At 47.3% G+C, this 20,052-nt stretch overlaps 1 protein-coding gene across 1 annotated transcript in view; it reads left to right on the forward strand.

Moving 5' to 3' along the window:
* Positions 1-229: 229 nt before the first annotated feature.
* TAFA2 (TAFA chemokine like family member 2) overlaps positions 230-20,052 on the forward strand; it is a 51,723-nt gene continuing 31,900 nt past the window's right edge. The window contains exon 1 of the mRNA XM_077840559.1: positions 230-335. Coding sequence (XP_077696685.1) covers positions 230-335 — 106 coding nt within the window. The remainder of the gene's footprint in view (positions 336-20,052) is intronic.

The following is a 20,052-nucleotide window of genomic DNA, read 5'->3' on the forward strand; positions in this document are numbered from 1 at the left end:
GAGATGGTCCTTCTGTAACCGGAAGGGGAAACGTTGGCAGGGAAGGGAGGGGAAGATTGCACTGATGCAGTCCATGCTGAGCCTTTTCTATGGCTCAAAAGGATTTCAGACTTCAGGGTTGTCAATCAAGCATCTTTTACAAGCATCACATTCAGTTTACAATGGTAAAAAGAAAAAAAATGTTTCATTTAAACACTTATTTTAATGTATTTTTATCTTTATTTTCAGGATGAATAAGAGATACTTACAGAAAGCAACAAAAGGAAAACTGCTAATAATAATATTTGTTGTAACATTCTGGGGGAAATTAGCATCTGGGGCAAACCACCACAAAGGTAAGAAATTCTGCTCTGAGTTTATTGTAGAACATGTAATCTGTATCAAAAGACTAGAATTGTCTAGCTTATTGGCCCCATGTCACTTTTTCTATGCTGATTTGCTTCTCAAGGTAGCTAGTCCACAAATCAATGTTGAGAGAAGTGTCAATGAGCAGGGATATTTTAATTTCTTGAGGATTACTACCATGTGAATTTAAGTATTCTAATTCAATTGTTGTGAATGTCTGACTTTAGCAACTACTCTGTAATTTTGTTATCTAAAATGGTAAAGCTGAAAAATTGACTAAACACATAAAGAAGCTTCCTTCATAAAAATAGATACATCAGCCAGAACATGTAAGTGCCGTAGATGAGTTCTTGAAATGAACCTCATAAAGAAACAATCTTCAGTACCATGTATTCTGCTATTGCATGCAAACTATCTGTTAAGAGCTTTCAGAATGGTAGCCGTGTTAGTCTAGATCAGCAAAAACGAGGAGTCCTTGTGGCACCTTAGAGACTAACAAATTTATAAATTTGTTAGTCTCTAAGGTGCCACAAGGACTCCTCGTTGTTTTATCTGTTAAGAGTAACTTCCTGGAGAGTGTGCACTGAACATTATTGTCTATTTCCTCAATAAAAATAAAAGAGCTGGGGGAGACGCCTGTTTTCCAGTTTCCCACTCTCTCTGTGCTTGCTAGCACTTGGACACTGGTGTTGTAACAGCATTTCCAGTAACTTTGGCTATATCAGCCTCCTTTCATCCTGGCATTTCTAGCCTCTCATCCAGCGGTGGGCAAACTTTTTGGCCCATGGGCCACATTGGGGTTGCAAAACTGTGTGATGGGCTGGGTAGGGAAGGCTGTGCCTCCCCAAACAGCCTGGCCCCCACCCCTTATTAGCCCCCTCCCACTTTCTGCCCCCTGACTGCCACCTTCAGAACCCCCGACCCATCTAACCCCCCTGCTTCTTGTCCCCTAACCGCACCCCGGGACCCCACCCCCTATCCAACCCCCCTGCTCCCAGTCTCCCAACCTCTATTCACACCCCTGCCCCCTGACAGGCCCCCCGTGACCCCCGCCTATCCAACCCCCCCTTGTTTCCAGAGCTAGACATGCTGCCGTGCTGCTCGGCAGGAACTTGCAGCCCCGCCGTCCAGAGTGCTGCCTGCGTGGCAGCATGGCTGTGGGGGAGCGGGGACAGGAGGGAAGGGGCCGGGGGCTAGCCTCCCCAACCGGGAGCTTAAGGGCCGGGCAGGATGGTCCCATGGGCTGGATGTGGCCCTCAGGCTGTAGTTTGCCCACTCTGCTCTAATCTATATATACATGAGGCTTGACAGTTCCTGGCAGCTTATAAATCTTTCTTCTTTTTTATTCCCTTTTTATGGCCAGGGCCCCAACCCAAGGAACGACTTCCCTTGACTTATGAATTAATATGAGACAACTTCCTGTTCTTTCTATAATCAAATACAACTTCAGAAGCCAACTGCAGCCTTTGCAGTACAATATGATTTTGTGGTTCACATCTCCCCCTGCAGTGTCTGCACATTGGCAATTTGTCTTCTGATTCCAGTTCAGAATAAACTAGGAAGGCATGAGTAAACTAGAAGTGGGAGATGAGTGTCATTGAAAGTTATGGAGTTAAGTAGTAGGGAGTGACATAATAAAGAAAATCGTTACTTCTTTCTATTAAAGTTTATTTTATAATGATTTTTGTGTGAAGAGTATTCTATGGGAAAGTATTACCTATATCTAGCAGTCAGATTTTTTTTTTCTCTGTGGAGATATTTTCCTTCATAATTGATTAATATTTTAGGATGCAAAGGCATTTTCTATGCAATCTCTTTAGTTTTAAATTTAGTTGTGGCCAAAAGAGATTCTGACATGGTTCAGCAAACCACTGAAGCTGGGGTCACGCCTTGTTGGAGCCACGTTCAAAACTTTGTAAGCTTGTGTTAGTTCCTGATTCAGCCAAAATCCAGTTTAAACTGTGCTGAAATCTGGTTGTTACTTTTGCTGAAATATCCTTGTATTAAGGATCCTTGTATTACGTATAAACCAGCTTTATTTTTTATAAAAACCTTTTTCGAAGATCACATCAGGAATTACCGCTGTGTAATTGAGAGGAAATGCTGGCCCACTAAGTTCAACTTTCCAGATATATGCCTACAAATGAGATCATAACAGGGGCTATTTCTTTTCTGGGCCACAGTTGGTATTCTGAATCCCAGACTTGGAGGAGAGAGAACTGGAAAAAAATTGATGTTGATGTTTTTATTTTACAAATGTGGGGGGAAGGAGAAAGCCAGGTTATTTTGTGTTCATATAGCTTAACAAAAGCTTTCTTTTTTACAACTGTAACTTTACAGGCCTTTAGCAAATAATGTGAAGGAGAGGTTTTGAGCTTTTGGGGAAAAATAAAAAGAAGAAACATGACTGAGTTATTTAATCTAGCAAACTGTCTACTTTGCATGAAGATTTTTTGGTTGTGGATTTAGTACACGTACAGAGCAGCTATATTGTTTATATATGGGGAAATTTCAAAGTACAAATAAGAATCAGGCGCTCAATTCCCATTGACTTTCAGTAGAAATTGTGTTCCTAACTTCTCTTTGGGCCTTTGAAAATTGCCCCCATGGTCAATACTTGGAAGGAGCTTAAGGACTACCCAAGGAGGACTTGATAAACATTCACTTTAGAATACAGTTTCCAAATATGCATTAATACAATGGTTACTTCAGTCATGATTGCCTATTGCATCATTAATCTTCATTTAAAGAAGTTCCTAATAACATATTGATATGACAAACCTTAATTACTTTGAAAGAGCCTCTGCAGTTTATTAAATTAATAATCTACATTTTCAAAGAAATCTTTACATTTCTATTGCCTTAATCATATTACGGTCCAGTTATTAAACCCTTCTCTTTTTCTGAAAGCTACCGTAAAACAAAGAAGACATTAATCCACAGTAGATGGTTTAAAAAATGTTTTGCTGTAAACACTGAGTACACCGCAGTTGTGAACAGCTGATTCTGAGAACTCAACAATTAGCCTTCTTGCACCTAAGAATTTAAGGGGTATGGCAGACATGAGAAACTCTAATTCAGTACCACGACAAGGGCACAGGGCAGAGTATCCATGGCCAATTTCTTAGGCCCAACTGCCAACCATGTCTCTTGAGCCTGCAGCAGCCAGGGTTAGAACCCAGAATTTCAGACTCTTACTGTTCAGTGCAAGATCAACGATGTTCTATGACCTGCACTCTGTCAAGATGTCCAACTTGACTTGCATTACTGAAATCTGTCTTGAAGATACTGCTGGACCAGTGTTTTCTCAGCTAGTTGTTACAGGGTACTTAGCACACTATCCCCTGAGTGAATAAGGTAGAACATGGAGTTATTATGCTCTTTGCATCAGACCTCAAATACAAGACAGGCTCAACTGCAAAAACAAAAGCCACCCCAAACACCCCACCCCACTTGTGTGCATCCATCAAGTGTGTGAATCCAGGGATGAGCCCAATATTGACACTCTTCTTATCTATAGACCATCTAACAGGAGTGGGTAGAGTAGCATTTCTGTTATGATCTTTCCTTTCAGAGGGCTGTGGTGCAGTTTCATCTGGATAGGTCTTGCCTCTGGAGACCTTTACACTTCGTCCTATCCATCATGTTATTCAACATATTTGTAAGCCCCTTTGGGTGATCATGAGCCTCAGTGCCTGCAGTAGAAAACAACACCGAGCTTTGAATGTCTACTAACCTCACTGTGTTCAGAACTAAATGCAAAGCTCCCTTTTTGTCTTAGCTTTCGCTCACTAAGCTTGTGCTCTCCCTCTCACACATACGTGCGCGCACACACACGCTACCTATTGGGAAGAAAGCTCCTGCATGCTGGGCTGAACCAGGAATATTATTTCTTTTAAATACTTGGGAGACATTCATGCTATAGGGATGAGTGCCTTATCAGAACCTAGATCCATAGGGGGCTGTGAATCCGTACACAGAATTAGATACCCTTTGTGCTGCAAGAGCTACACACGAGAAGGCAAGTAAATAATGGAGTATCAGTCTTAAAAGGACACTGGCAAGGTTACTAGCCTAAAAACTGATATACCTGGAGAGAAGCTCTAACAGGAAGATTTTTATCTACAGAAATCCGTAAAGGTATTTTATTTTTAAACTGGTACTGATCCTCCTCCCCCTCAGGCCCTGCAGAACAAACAAATGTGCAAATATATAGTGCTCACTGATAGAAATGGCAGGCAGACATCAGTTCAGCATCAGTGGCTGCCTGCTATCTCTATCAGAAGGAACATGCACTGATGTGCTGAACATCAAATCACATCCCATTTTTAAGGTTTCAAGCAAGAGGAATGATCATCTTGGAAAAGTATATTGACATGCCCTTGTAAATACTCCTTTTTTAGATAAGACCACTGTTGAAGTTCAACCGTTTCTAAGCCTAATATCTAGGCAGAATCCCCAAAACCAGAATTTCTTGGGGGTTTTTGTTTATTTGTGCCATATCCTTAACATAACTCAAGTTTTTGTGTGTTGATAAAATATAAATGCACCAAAGTAATTTCACTAAAGGAATAAAGCATACTTTTGAGATCTGAGTGTAATCTAATGAATGTTCAAGTACAAAAAACAAACTTTCTATTGCATTTTAAATTCTTGGACAAAATGAACAGTTATCCAAAAACATCACTAATAATAAATGTCTCTGCTTGTCAGAAGAAATTTGTTACTGAATCAAAAATTACTCAAGATTGATAATGAAGTAACTGAGTCTCTTTGGACTTACTGGGTGAATGTGAAGTGTTCAATGACTGAGAGACTATTTTATTTGAAAAAAGTAAATGAAATTACTCAGCTCATGCCTATATATTGGATAAAATACAAACATGTTTTTATTTGATATTTTTTTTAAAGTATAATCGTGCTCATGATTAACTTGCCCTGTTGTACTAAGCCCTGGTCTACACTAGGAATTGAGGTCGAATTTAGCAGCGTTAAATTGATTTAACCGTGCACCTGTCCACATGACGAAGCCCTTTTTTTCTACTTAAAGGACTCTTAAAATCGATTTCTTTACTCCACCCCCAACAAGGGGATTAGTGCTGAAATCGGCCTTGCTGGGTTGAATTTGGGGTACTGTGGATGCAATTAGATGGTATTGGCCTCCGGGAGATCCCAGAGTGCTCCATTGTGACCGCTCTGGACAGCACTCTCAACTCAGATGCACTGGTCAGGTAGACAGGAAAAGGCCCGCGAACTTTTGAATTTCAATTTCCTGGTTGGCCAGCGTGGCAAGCTGCAGGTGACCATGCAGAGCTCATCAGCAGAGGTGACCATGATGGAGTCCCAGAATCGCAAAAGAGCTCCAGCATGGACCGAACTGGAGGTATGGGATCTGATCACTGTATGGGGAGAGGAATCCGTGCTATCAGAACTCCGTTCCAGTTTTCAAAATGCCAAAACATTTGTCAAAATCTCCCAGGGCATGAAGGACAGAGGCCATAACAGGGACCCGAAGCAGTGCCGCGTGAAACTTAAGGAGCTGAGGCAAGCCTACCAGAAAACCAGAGAGGCAAATGGCCGCTCCGGGTCAGAGCCCCAAACATGCCGCTTCCATGATGAGCTGCATGCCATTTTAGGGGGTTCAGCCACCACTACCCCAGCTGTGTTGTTTGACTCCTTCAATGGAGATGGAGGCAACACAGAAGCAGGTTTTGGGGATGGGGAAGATGATGATGATGATGAAGTTGTAGATAGCTCACAGCAAGCAAGCGGAGAAACCGGTTTTCCCGACAGCCAGGAACAGTTTCTCACCCTGGACCTGGAGCCAGTACGCCCCGAACCCACCCAAGGCTGCCTCTCGGAACCACCAGATGGAAAAGGGACCTCTGGTGAGTGTACCTTTTAAAATAGTATGCATAGTTTAAAAGCAAGCATGTTTTTTAATGATTAATTTGCCCCGGCATTTGCGGCTCTCCTGGATGTACTACCAAAGCCTTTGCTAAAGGTTTCTCGGGAGGGCAGCCTTATTCCATCCACCATGGTAGGACACTTTACCACACCAGGCCAGTAGCACGTACTCGGGAATCATTGTAAAAGAAAGCATTGAAGTGTATGTTTGCTGGCATTCACACAATATCCATTCTTTATCTCTCTGTGTTTATCCTCAGGAGAGTGATATCATTCATGGTCACCTGGTTGAAATAGGGTGCTTTTCTTAAGGAGACATTCAGAGGTGCCCGTTCCTGCTTGGCTGTTTGCCTGTGGCAGAACAGAAATGTTCCCCGCTGTTAGCCACAGGGAGAGGGGAGGAAGCAGGGGCTAGCCACGTGGTGGGGGGAGGCAAAATGCAACCTTGGAACGAAAGCACATGTGCTATGTATGTAATTTTAACAGCAAGGTTTACTGTGAAAGAGTGTACCCATTGTTCTATAAAATGTGTCTTTTTAAATACCACTGTCCCTTTTTTTTTCTCCACCAGCTGCATGTGTTTCAAGGATCACAGGATCTTCTCCTTCCCAGAGGCTAGTGAAGATTAGAAGGCGAAAAAAAAAGCACTCGCAATGAAATGTTCTCTGAGCTCATGCTGTCCTCCCACACTGACAGAGCACAGACGAATGCATGGAGGCAGACAATGTCAGAGTGCAGGAAAGCACAAAATGACCGGGAGGAGAGGTGGTGGGCTGAGGAGAGTAAGTGGCGGGCTGAAGAGAGGGCTGAAGCTGAAAGGTGGCGGCAGCGTGATGAGAGGAGGCAGGATTCAATGCTGAGGCTGCTGGAGGCTGCATATCAAACTAATATGCTCGAGCATATGGTTAAGCTGCAGGAAAGGCAGCTGGAGCACAGACCACTGCTACAGCCCCTGTGTAACCAACCGCCCACCTCCCCAAGTTCCATAGCCTCCTCACCCAGACGCCCAAGAATGTGGTGCGGAGGCCTCTGGCCGCACAGCCACTCCACCCGAGAGGATTGCCCAAGCAAGAGAAGGCTGGCATTCAATAAGTTTTAAAGTTTTAAACTTTTAAAGTGCGGTGTGGCCTTGGCCTTCCCTCCTCCACCACCCCTCCCAGGCTACCTTGGCAGTTATCCCCCTATTTGTGTGATGAATTAATAAAGAATGCATGAATGTGAAGCAACAATGACTTTATTGCCTCAGCAAGTGGTGATCAAAGGGAGGAGGGGAGGGTGGTTAGCTTACAGTGAAGTAGAGTGAACCAAGGGGCAGGGGGTTTCATCAAGGAGAAACAAACAGAACTTTCACACCGTAGCCTGGCCAGTCATGAAACTGGTTTTCAAAGCTTCTCTGATGCACACCGCACCCTCCTGTGCTCTTCTGACTGCCCTGGTGTCTGGTTGCGCGTAACCAGCGCCCAAGCAATTTGCCTCAACCTCCCACCCCGCCTTAAACGTCTCCCCCTTACTCTCACAGAGATTGTGGAGTGCACAGCAAGCAGTAATAACAGTGGGAATATTGGTTTCGCTGAGGTCTAAGCGAGTCAGTAAACTGCGCCAGTGCACTTTTAAACATCCAAATGCACATTCTACTACCATTCTGCATTTGCTCAGCCTGTAGTTGAACAGCTCCTGACTACTGTCCAGGCTGCCTGTGTATGGCTTCATGAGCCATGGCATTAAGGGGTAGGCTGGGTCCCCAAGGATAACTATAGGCATTTCAACATCCCCAACGGTTATTTTCTGGTCTGGGAATAAAGTCCTTTCCTGCAGCTTTTGAAACAGACCAGAGTTCCTGAAGATGCGAGTGTCATGTACCTTTCCCGGCCATCCCACGATGAAGTTGGTGAAACATCCCTTGTGATCCACCAGTGCTTGCAGCACTATTGAAAAGTACCCCTTGTGGTTTATGTACTCACCGGCTTGGTGCTCCGGTGCCAAAATAGGGATATGGGTTCCGTCTATGGCCCCACCACAGTTAAGGAATCCCATTGCAGCAAAGCCATCCACTATGACCTGCACATTTCCCAGGGTCACTACCCTTGATAGCAGCAGATCTTTGATTGCGTTGGTTACTTGCATCACAGCAGCCCCACAGTAGATTTGCCCACTCCAAATTGATTCCCAACTGACCAGTAGCTGTCTGGCGTTGCAAGCTTCCACAGGGCTATTACCACTCGCTTCTCAACTGTGAGGGCTGCTCTCATCTTGGTATTCATGTGCTTCAGGGCAGGGGAAAGCAAGTCACAAAGTTCCATGAAAGTGCCCTTATGCATGCGAAAGTTTCGCAGCCACTGGGAATTGTCCCAGACCTGCAACACTAAACAAGTCTGTGCTTGTTTCCCGGGCCCAGAATCGACATTCCACGGCATGAACCTGCCCCATTAGCACCATGATGCCCGCATTGCCAGGGCCTGTGCTTTGAGAGAAGTCTGTGTTCATGTCCTCATCATTCTCGTCACTGCGCTGACGTCGCCTACTTGCCCGGTTTCACTTTGCCAGGTTCATATACTGCTGGATAATGGTTGTGGTGTTTAATATGCTCCTAATTGCCAAAGTGATCTGAGCGGGCTCCATGCTTGCCGTGGTATGGCGTCTGCATAGAAAAAAGGCGCGGAATGATTGTCTGCCGTTGTTCTGACGGAGGGAGGGGCGACTGACATCATGGCTTACAGGGTTGGCTTACAGGGAATTAAAATCAACAAAGGGGGTGGCTTTACATCAAGGAGAAACAAAAGCAACTGTTATACAGAATGGCCCCCTCAAGGATTGTACTCAAAACCCTGGGTTTAGCAAGCCAATGCTCAATCCACTAAGCTATCCCTGCCTCTGGTATTTCAGGCAGGATTTCACAGAGGGAGGGAGGGGGGAGCAAATGAATACAAAACAAATCTGGTCTATTTCTTGTTTTGATCCACTCCATCTATCTTTTACATCTTTGGCTGGTAGCAGACGGTGCAGTAGGACTGCTAGCCATCCTCATCTCCTGCCTGCCCAGTAGAAGATGGTACAATAGGACTGCTAGCCATCCACATCTCCTGCCTGCTCACCATAAGATGGTACAATAGGACTGCCTGCAGGACTAAAGAGAATGACCTGGTCGAGTCACTCCTAATTTAGTCCCTGCACCCATATCTGCCCAGGCGCTCCTGACCGACCTTACCGAGGCAGCCAGGAACATCTCGGACATGCTGAGGATGGTTTTCAGACCTATGCACCATCTGCTGCCACAAGGCAATGGGTTGCTGCTGCTGTGTAGCAATGCAGTACCGCGTCTGCCAGCACCCAGGAGACATATGGTGACAGTGAGCTGAGCGGGCTCCCTGCTTGCCATGGTATGGCATCTGCACAGTTAACTCAGGAAAAAGGCGCAAAGTGATTGTCTGCCATTGCTTTCACAGAGGGAGGGCCTGATGACATGTACCCAGAACCACCCACGACAATGTGTAGTGTAGGAGAGGGCATGGGACACCAGTTTATTTACAGATGCTGGAATGATATGAAATGAGAAACCTATTTGTAGCAGTAGCAATAGCAATCTCCTACTTTCAAGTGCTGCAGAGTTATTTCCTGAAACAACCATGCTTTAACAGAGAGTCATCCTACTACCTCAGTGCAAAACTTCATCTTCCCTTTGAAAATACAAGCGACATTACCGAAAATATGTGGGGAATTCCGGATGCCCTAAAGTGCCCTTGACAGAAGTAAGTATTGCAGTTGTTAGTGGACCAGGTTAGATTCACTACTTGATTTCAGTTATTCTCCTCAGACTTCTAATTTCTCTTGTATTCTGTTAAAATAAAGTGAGGCCTAAAACTAGTTATGGATGGTGTGGCAAAGTGTTGGTGTTCCACTTTGTGGCTAGGTGCAGCATTGCAGGGTTTTATGTTGTCCTGCTATGCATGTCTGCTAGTGGTCTCCTTTAGTCTTGTGACTCGACCCTCTGGCTGGTCCACCTTTGGTCTTGCCTCTTTTGGGGCAAACCAGAGTTGTTCTTCAAATGACTGCACATGTCCATGCCATTGCAGGGATGTGTGTGTGCCTTGTGCACAGTTGTTGTAGAACTTTTTCCATCAGTGGTGCTTGTCTGGGTGGCTTGAGAGCCCTCTGTTGCTGTGTGCTACTGCATGCTGGTATAAGAAGGTAAAGCCACTAAAGGTTGACACCCCCCCGCCCCCTCCCAAGTTCCTTCTTACAGCCAGTGGTGGTTGTTGTAGCACTTCCAGTCTTGCTATCGCAAGTTTATTTCCCTCACTCTTTGTATATAATCTACTTGTCGTTTAGTGGTTAGTTAGATATCGTGTATAATTTGTGTTAGGTTTCAGTTTTTAGGTCCTTTTTGGACCAAATGTGACTCTCGGTATGGGGACCAGGACTGGAGCCATAACTCGCTCTCTGAGATTCAAGTCCTGTTGGTCATGTGCCAGACTGATGGCACTCAGTGACCCACACCCCAGCTGCCTAAAATATTTGAGGGAGTCTCACACCAGTGACAAGAGTCACATTTGTGGAGGGGTTTAACCTTGCTTGTAAGAAGATAGAACAGTGAGACTTCAGTGTCTCCTTATGGAGGCAGCATTTCACCCTACATGTGTATTCTGAGTACAGTGCGTGTCCCAAGTTGTCTTTGGCACTGTGTTCTGTGTCTCCATTACCAAAGAGGAGACAAAGAATTTCCAAGGACATGGTGCCTGGTTCAGCAAGACCTTCGGTACCGAGGCCAGCTAGAGGCGTGGACTCTGCAGGGAAGTGTTCCCCAGAGTGTTCCTCTGCTATAAGAAGGGGGGAGGGGGAGCTATCAACTTCAGAACGTGTGCCAGTTCCATTGAGGCTGACTCCTGAAAGCTCCTATATGCCAGACTGAAGACCCAATTCCAGTGCCAACAACACTGAAGATGTACGCTGCTGCCAGAGAATTGCTTAAACTTTTGGTACTAGTGTTCCCGGCAGTGCAGGAAGGGTTTCAGCTGGTATTGGCAATTGTAGTTCCTACACAAGCCCTGCAAAAGCATGTGGTATTGATGCTGCTTCCACTAGCTAGGAAGCTGGTACATTCCAGGTGCAAGTACCATGAATATCCTCAGTATCACCATCTCCAGGTTAGACTTACCTATCTCTTGTCCACACAGGTTCTGCAGCTCTATCGGTATTGCAGGCTTCAGAGTCATCTTTGTTGGATTCGGAAGTGGCATCTTTTGTATCCCGTTCTAGGCAGGAAGCCTACCCTCCATTGGAGCCTTGGGGGTCTGTGGTTGTCACAGCAGTGGGCACATCGCAAGGGGCAATGGGATGCGTAACCATGGGGCCCACCATCACCGTGTAGTGTCCCTCCCCCTGCTAGGATCTCCCCTCTGCTGTCTGAGTGGACTTCCTCGGGGGCGCACTGAGATCAGCCCTGACAACATTCTCTGACGCCCCATACTAGTACTAACGCAGCTTGGATGGGGTGGACTCAGCAGCTCGATCCATGGCATCTGCCATGTCTGTGAGAAAGTGTTTGTGGCTGCAGTCTTCCTCCTGAAGTACAGCAGACCATACAAGACTTGCTCTTTTTAGGATCCCTTCCACTATTCTGTATAGAATAAAAAATTCCAGGGCCACATTGAAGTCACTTGGAATCTGCACACTGGCAACAAACAGGGAGCAATTCTGGCTCCAAGAGGCTCACAGATATCAGAATTTATACCATGGCCCCAAGAGTTGCCAAGAAAAAGGGCAGGAATTACAGGAAGTGACCACAGCACCCCCTCCCATCTGTGACAGCAAGTTCCTGTCGACCAGCAGCCCAGTCTAAACATGCATTTTGATGCATTTGTCTAGGGCAGCATAGCAGTACTTACAGACCAATCTGCTCTGACCCATATCTTTGCCAATCATCTATCCTACTTCCTTTGTGCTTGGATTCATGTCACATTGGATCTGGAATATTCCCTTCAATTTGTTTCTATCCCCCTTTATCACCCCACTTTCCCATCCCTCTTCGGAGACCATTCTAATGAGACCACTCTTCTGTGGGAGATCTAATCTCTCTTTCTAGTAGGAGCCATAGAGGAATTGCCTTTATTCTGTAGGGGGAAAGGTTTTATTCCCAAAGCAAAAGGCTGTCTCAGGTCTATTGTAGATCTAAGAGTTACACAAGTACCTGAAGGAAATAAAGTTCCACATGAGTACCGTTGCTTCCATTATTCCTTCCCTGGAACAGGGTGACTGGTATGCTGCCCTTGATTTAAAGGATGCTTACTTCCACATGGCACTCTGTCCAAACCACTGGAAGTTTCTCAGGTTATAGTGAATAGAACCCACTACCAATTCACAGTATTTCCATTCAGCCTCTCAGCAACCCCTCGTGTTTTTACAAAGTTCATGGCACCTGTAGCTGCGTATCTGAGGAGACTGAGAATCCATGTATTCCTCTCCCTGGCAACCAGCTGGTGAGAGTCCAAACTGAGTCTCAAGTACTGTCCAGCATTGCTATCATTCAGTCCACCTTCAATCCACTGGGGCTATTACTTAGTCAGGACAGATCAATTCTAAAACTTGTGTAAAAGAGTTTTTTTGGAGCATTCCTGGATGCTAGAAAAAACAGAGCATTTCTGCTCCAGTCAAGGTTCCAAATGCTCCAAGACCTGGTCTTGGAACTAGAAGCACATCCTGTTACCACAGTGCACACTTGCCTCTGACTTCTGGGGATATGGCAGCATGTACCTACTTAGTACAACAAGCCAGACTAAGCCTCTGAAGGCCTCAGGGATGGCTAGTGTTGGTGTATGTCCCCTGTCGACATTATCTGGTAAGTGTGATTTGCAGAGGTAATTTTGTCCTCTCCGGACTGGTGGGCAGACCCTCAGAATATTTATCCCTTTGTTTTTCTGCAACCAATGCTCACTTGGGTCATGGATGCCTTGTCCCTGGGTTGCAGGGCACACGTCAAAACCCTGCAAACTCAAGGGTTGTGGCCCTCGCAGGATCCGAGGACTCATCTAAACATCGGGGAGCTACATGCTCTCCGTCAAGACTGTCAGCCTTCTACCCACATACTGTGGGAAAATAGTCCTTAAGGCCTCTTAGGTCCAGGGTTTTCCTGCTAGTACTCTGTGAGGCCACAGGAGAACCCAGTCTCTGCCTTTATCATGGGCTCCAGCCCAAGGACCCTTGTAGCAAGTGGTTACAGGTCTCTGTGATCAGACTTCTTGCTTCTTCCCTGGGCTACTTCCTACATCAACCCACCTTCTCCTCAGGGGACTCATTCTCAGCAGGGGTCTGCCCTGGGCTCAAGCCCCTCACTTGAGTCCTTAAGAGAACAAAGGAAAAGAAACTAAAGTAACAGAAATAAAGAGCAGCACCAGCTTCTCTGTCCTACTGCTCTGTTCTCAAAGGCAGCCAAAGGTGTATCTTGGGCTCTCTGCTGTGGTCCTCTGTGGGAGCTGAGGGTGAGAGGTCCATCCGCCTCCCCACACTGAAGCCTTCTGAACTGAGCTTCACCCTTTTTTATGCTCCTTCTCCGAGATTCTCATGCCTCAGAGGTGCAGCAGGAGGGGCTGCCTGGGCCCAAAGCTGCTCCTTAGCTCCTTCTTGCCTGATGCAGGGTTTGTAATACCCATCACAAATGGATTATAAATTGCTATTTACCCTGAAACAACTTCTGAGTAACGTACAGGGTCTTTTGTTTGCTTTTGTGGCCAATGGGCTAAAAGGCTGCAGATTCTGAAGGAGGCATGATATAATTTAATCAGACGTAGTTTGGGGACTTTATTAATTTATTTGGAGTACTCCAATTTTTTAAATGATAAATCTCTTGAAAGTTAAAGAATTTTAAAGCAGATACAAGAGGCCAATATGGGCTAGATTGTGCCTAGTCCTGTAGGAAGAGCTGGAGACACCTTTAGCTCTACCTTGCGGAGAAGCTAGATACAATTTTAGGCCTTTGCTTCCAGCATTCAACAGGAGAACTTTAGTGCCTACAAAAAGAAAAGGAGTACTTGTGGCACCTTAGAGACTAACCAATTTATTTGAGCATGAGCTTTCGTGAGCTACAGCTCACTTCATCGGATGCATACCGTGGAAACTGCAGCAGACTTTATATATACACAGAGAATATGAAACAATACCTCCTCCCACCCCACTGTCCTGCTGGTAATAGCTTATCTAAAGTAATCATCAGGTTAGGCCATTTCCAGCACAAATCCAGGTTTTCTCACCCTCCACCCCCCCCACACAAATTCACTCTCCTGCTGGTGATAGCCCATCCAAAGTGACAACTCTTTACACAATGTGCATGATAATCAAGTTAGGCCATTTCCTGCACAAATCCAGGTTCTCTCACTCCCTCACCCCCCTCCAAAAACCCACCCCCATACACACACAAACTCACTCTCCTGCTGGTAATAGCTCATCCAAACTGACCACTCTCCAAGTTTAAATCCAAGTTAAACCAGAACATCTTGGGGGGGGAGGGTAGAAAAAAACAAGAGGAAATAGGCTACCTTGCATAATGACTTAGCCACTCCCAGTCTCTATTTAAGCCTAAATTAATAGTATCCAATTTGCAAATGAATTCCAATTCAGCAGTTTCTCGCTGGAGTCTGGATTTGAAGATTTTTTGTTTTAAGATAGCGACCTTCATGTCTGTGATTGCGTGACCAGAAAGATTGAAGTGTTCTCCGACTGATTTATGAATGTTATAATTCTTGACATCTGATTTGTGTCCATTTATTCTTTTACGTAGAGACTGTCCAGTTTGACCAATGTACATGGCAGAGGGGCATTGCTGGCACATGATGGCATATATCACATTGGTGGATGTGCAGGTGAACGAGCCTCTGATAGTGTGGCTGATGTTATTAGGCCTTGTGATGGTGTCCCCTGAATAGATATGTGGGCACAATTGGCAACGGGCTTTGTTGCAAGGATAAGTTCCTGGGTTAGTGGTTCTGTTGTGTGGTATGTGGTTGTTGGTGAGTATTTGCTTTAGGTTGCGGGGCTGTCTGTAGGCAAGGACTGGCCTGTCTCCCAAGATTTGTGAGAGTGTTGGGTCATCCTTTAGGATAGGTTGTAGATCCTTAATAATGCGTTGGAGGGGTTTTAGTTGGGGGCTGAAGGTGACGGCTAGTGGCGTTCTGTTATTTTCTTTGTTAGGCCTGTCCTGTAGTAGGTAACTTCTGGGAACTCTTCTGGCTCTATCAATCTGTTTCTTTACTTCTGCAGGTGGGTATTGTAGTTGTAAGAAAGCTTGACAGAGATCTTGTAGGTGTTTGTCTCTGTCTGAGGGGTTGGAGCAAATGCGGTTGTATCGCAGAGCTTGGCTGTAGACGATGGATCGTGTGGTGTGGTCAGGGTGAAAGCTGGAGGCATGCAGGTAGGAATAGTGGTCAGTAGGTTTCCGGTATAGGGTGGTATTGGATCAGGGAGGGGCAAGGCCATGATTCAGCCTGACCCTGCAGCAGATGAGTTTTCGTGGGGAGAGTCAATATTCTACCTTGTTAAAAGGTGTAACAATGGCTGCTGTGTGCATTGCCCCAACACCCTTCTTGCACTGTGCCTATCAAATTCACTGATATACTCTAGCTACTTTGTGCTGCTCCTGTGATGCAAAGCTGCTGTTAATATGGCTTAAGTGGTGGGTTATGCCAGGTTTATGGATGCTTTACATCACCAGAGCAACATAAAGCAGCTGAAGCGTGCAAGTGAATCTGGCACAATGCCTCTAGGAGCTGCCACTGATTAGAGTTTAGTCCTTTGTTGTTGCTGCAGCCTTTTCCCCTGGGAAAAAATTCTACTTTTAGGCCAGGTCTACACTACAGACCTATATTGGTATAATTATGTCACTCAGGTGTGTGAAAAATGCACACCCCTGAGCACAGGCATTGATTTTCCAACGTGCCGGGGGGTGCTCGACTCCTGGCTCTGACCCAGGCCCTACCCCCACCCCACCTTTTCCTGCCCAGTTCTGCCCCCTCCCTGAACATGCCACATCCTTGCTCCTCCCCCCATTACCAGATTTGCCCGTTACTTTGGGGTATACTCATTTATTAGGGTTAATCTTCTGGGGGGTGGGGGTGGGGGAGGGGTTCTGTAATTCTATCAATGTACTGCTTGTGTCACTTGTGTTTTTATATGGAGCTCCACTTCTCCCTTCTGCAAGTCCCCTCCCAATGGAACTCACCTGCAGGACCTAGGTTCCCCAGGGCTGGGTTCCTCTAGCCACAGAACCAGATCAACACACACACACACACACACACTAATAGAGCAAGTCTGAGTGGACCGGGCCAATCAGCACTTTCAAGCTGCCACCCTTGTATGCCCCTGGGCTCAATAGGCCGGGCCAAGCAGCACTTTCAAGCTGCAACACTTATATGCCACAGGTACCGCACTGGGCTAGAGTAAGCCTGAGCAGTCTGGGTCGAACGGCACTTTCAGGCTGTCCCTGGACTCAGTGGACTGGGTCTAGCAGCACTTTCAAGCTGTCACCCTTATATGCCCCTGGACTCAGTCGTTTGGGTCGAGCAGCACTTCCAAGCTGCCACCATCGTATGTCACAAGTTCAGCACATCCCTATCCGCATTTCATGTTACAGCTGTACTGGTAGTAACCCACTTGATGAGCAAACCCCAGGATATTTTTGGGCGCTACAGGGATCTTTAGCTTAGGTAAGAGAAGCTTTGCTGCAGAGTAAATGGGGAAGCTAAAAACACAAAAGAGTAAAGTTCAGAGAGAGAAGCAGCTTAACCATAAAAGTTATTTATTGAATAACAGTGATAACTACACAAGGAGAGCCTAAACAAACATAACAGCTACATTATTAAAGGTTACAAAAGTCATATATAAAAAACTATACCTGAATAAACAAGTCAGGGTTAGAAAATTATACCTGATAGAAAAGAGATAGAAAAGAAAACAGAGAGAGAGAGAACTCACCGCTCCATGTTGCTTGAACTGGTCAGGGTGCCCAGGTGACGGTGGTATCTCAGGGTCCTGAGTGCTGGAGACAGGCCTAGAGGCCCCAGCACAAATCAGTCAGGAGAAGATGAAATCCAAGTGGAACTGCTGCAGAGTTTGGATCCATGCATCAGAACACTTACTTGAGTGGGTAGGGGTTTTTTGTAGGGAAACAACAATGGTTCAAGGGAGAACACTAGATTTGTTTATGGATAAACTGATGACTCAGTGGTTTTCTTTAGGCTAGACAATAGGGGCTGATCACTCCTAGCGATGGGTGTTGTTCCTTCTAGGGAGCTCACAATGCAATTAGGCAGCTTCTGTATTTTGAATATCAATCAAGGATTCATTACTAGAATTGGTCTGATAACTGCTGAGCTGGGTGTGTGCAGGCATAGGTTCATTAGCATCTGGAGCAGAGATTCCCCATGATGCAGCACTTCCCTGCTTTTTTGGTCCCAGAGTTCAGTGCAGTTCTTGCCTTGGAATATCCATTCTCCTTTCTGTATGCTAATAGAGATGCCTCCCTGTTCCATCTGTGCTGCAGATGAGGCTAGGGGAGTTGTCTTAATCCTATCACCCTTGTCAGGAGTCTAGGTGTGTCTCCCACCACCCTTCACTGCTCTCCGCAAGTTTTTTCTCTGATTGATTTTGGTTCAAGCAGAGGCTGGGGGTGTGTGCCCTTCATGAGTCAGACAGGCTGGATACTGCGTCCTGGTTCCCCAAGAACACAGAGCTGACTGGTATCACACCTCCCGCCCAACCTCCTGCACGCTGTTCGTGGCGGGCGGGAGGCACAGGGAGGGAGGGGGAGGCACTGATCCGCGGGGCCCACTGGTGGGTGGGAGGTGCTAGGGGACATGGTGGGGAGCTGATAGGGAGGCTGCAGGTGGCTTCTCAGCACCCACCATTTTTCCCCACGGGTGCTCCAACCTTGGAGCACCCACAGAGTTGGCTCTTGGGGCGGCAGGTTTGTAGAAATTTTGGTGGTGCCCAGAACACTCAAAGCCTGCCCCACTCCCGAACTCCACTCCCCACCTGCCTAAGGCTCTGTGAGGGAGTTTGGGTTGGGGGAGGAGGTCTGGGGTGCAGGCCCTGGGTTGAGGCAGGGAATTGGGGCGTAGGATGGTTGAGAGGTTGGGCTCTGGGATGGAGTCTGGGGTGAAGGCTCTGGGATGGAGTTTGGGTGCTGGGTGCAGGCTCCGGGCTGGGGCACAGGGTGGGGGTGCAGGATGAGGGTGGGGGTGCAGGCTCTGGGAGGGAGTTTGGGGATGGGCTGGGCTGTGGAGGGAGAGGATGCAGGCTCTGGAATGGACTTTGGTTGTAGGCTTTGGGCTGGCGTAAGGGATGGGGGTGTAGGAAGGAGTTTGGGTACAGGCTCTGGGAGGGAGTTTGGGTGCAGGAGGGGGTGTGTGGGAAGGGGGTGGGGGTGTAGGCTCTGGGACAGAGTTTGGATGCTAGGTGCAGGCTCCGTGCTGGAGTGGGGCACGGGGTGGGGTGCAGGATGGGTGGAGGAGTGCAGGCTCTGGGAGGGAGTGGGGAGGGCTGGGTGCAGGCTCCAGGCAGGGGCTGGGAGTGTAGGAGGGGGTGCAGGCTCTGGGACAGAGTTTGGGTGCAGGCTCTAGGCTGGGGGCGCAGGCTCTGGGAGGGAGTTTGGGGGCCAGAGAGGGGGGCTGGGCTCTGGGAGGGGGTGCGGAGGAGGGGACTGTCATCACATGTGGCTTCCTTCCTCCCCTGCTCCCCCTTGCCATAGCCTCACTGGGGCTGGGGCAGGGGCTGCCCCTTGCCCAGTGTTTGCAGGAGTGGTGGCTGGGGTGGGTGTGTGTGTGTGGATCACAGGGTCAAACACTCACCGAAACCCCAGCAGCTGCTCAGGTGAGTCAAGGAGGTCCACTCCAGATGTCTCCTGCCGGAAGCCCCCTCGGCGTCTGATGCTGGGAGAGGAGAGGGGAGGGGAGGGCTGCCAAGCAAGTGTGTGCCTCCTCGCCCTCCCCTTCTCCCTCCTCCTCCTCAGCCTGCTGCCGGGGTTGCTCTTGTGCTGTGCTGTAGTTGCCGGCAGCGGAGGCCCGGGAGAGCTGCGCCGCTTTCACTCAGGCAGGGACACTCTGGGGGCAGGCGGGGGCTGGGGGCGGATGCTCCGGACCAGGGTCCGCTCCAGGCAGGGCCGGGGGAGAGACCCAGCTCCAAACATTGGTGGAGCAGGGCCCCCACCCCTGAATATTGCTGGAATCCGGGCACCACAAGGGAATATAACTCGCCGCCCCTGGGCACCTATGCCCCTGAGTGATGCACTTATACTGACCGAACCCCCCCTCCCCATGTAGACAGTACTATGTCGATGGGAGAGCACCTTCCAGCAACATAAACTACTGCTACTCAGGAAGGCGGATTTACTATGCCAACAGGAGAAACTCTCCCATCAGAATGGGCGTGTCTTCACTTAAGCCCTACAGTGGCACAGCTGCATTGATGCAGCTACACCAATGCAGCATTTTAAGTGTAGACCTGCCCTTAAGAACTCTACGGCTCTGAGTCATTCAGTCCTGTGTGTTAAGTTTACTACTGTACGCACATTTCTGCTTCAACACAGACTTTAATATTTAACACACATAACTGATTTGCACTGTCACTAAAGGTATGTCTACACTGCAATAGAAGACCTGCGGCGCTGAGTCTCACACCCTGGGTCAATTGACTCGGGCTCCGGCTGTGGGGCCCAAAAGAGCGGTGTAGACATTTGGAGTGGGACTGGAGTCTTGGCTCTGAACATCTGTGATGGGGGAAGGGTCTTAGAGCCCGGGCTCCAGCTTAAGCCACTGCTAT

Source organism: Eretmochelys imbricata, chromosome 1 (assembly GCF_965152235.1).
Source record: "Eretmochelys imbricata isolate rEreImb1 chromosome 1, rEreImb1.hap1, whole genome shotgun sequence".
Lineage (NCBI taxonomy): Eukaryota > Metazoa > Chordata > Testudines > Cheloniidae > Eretmochelys > Eretmochelys imbricata.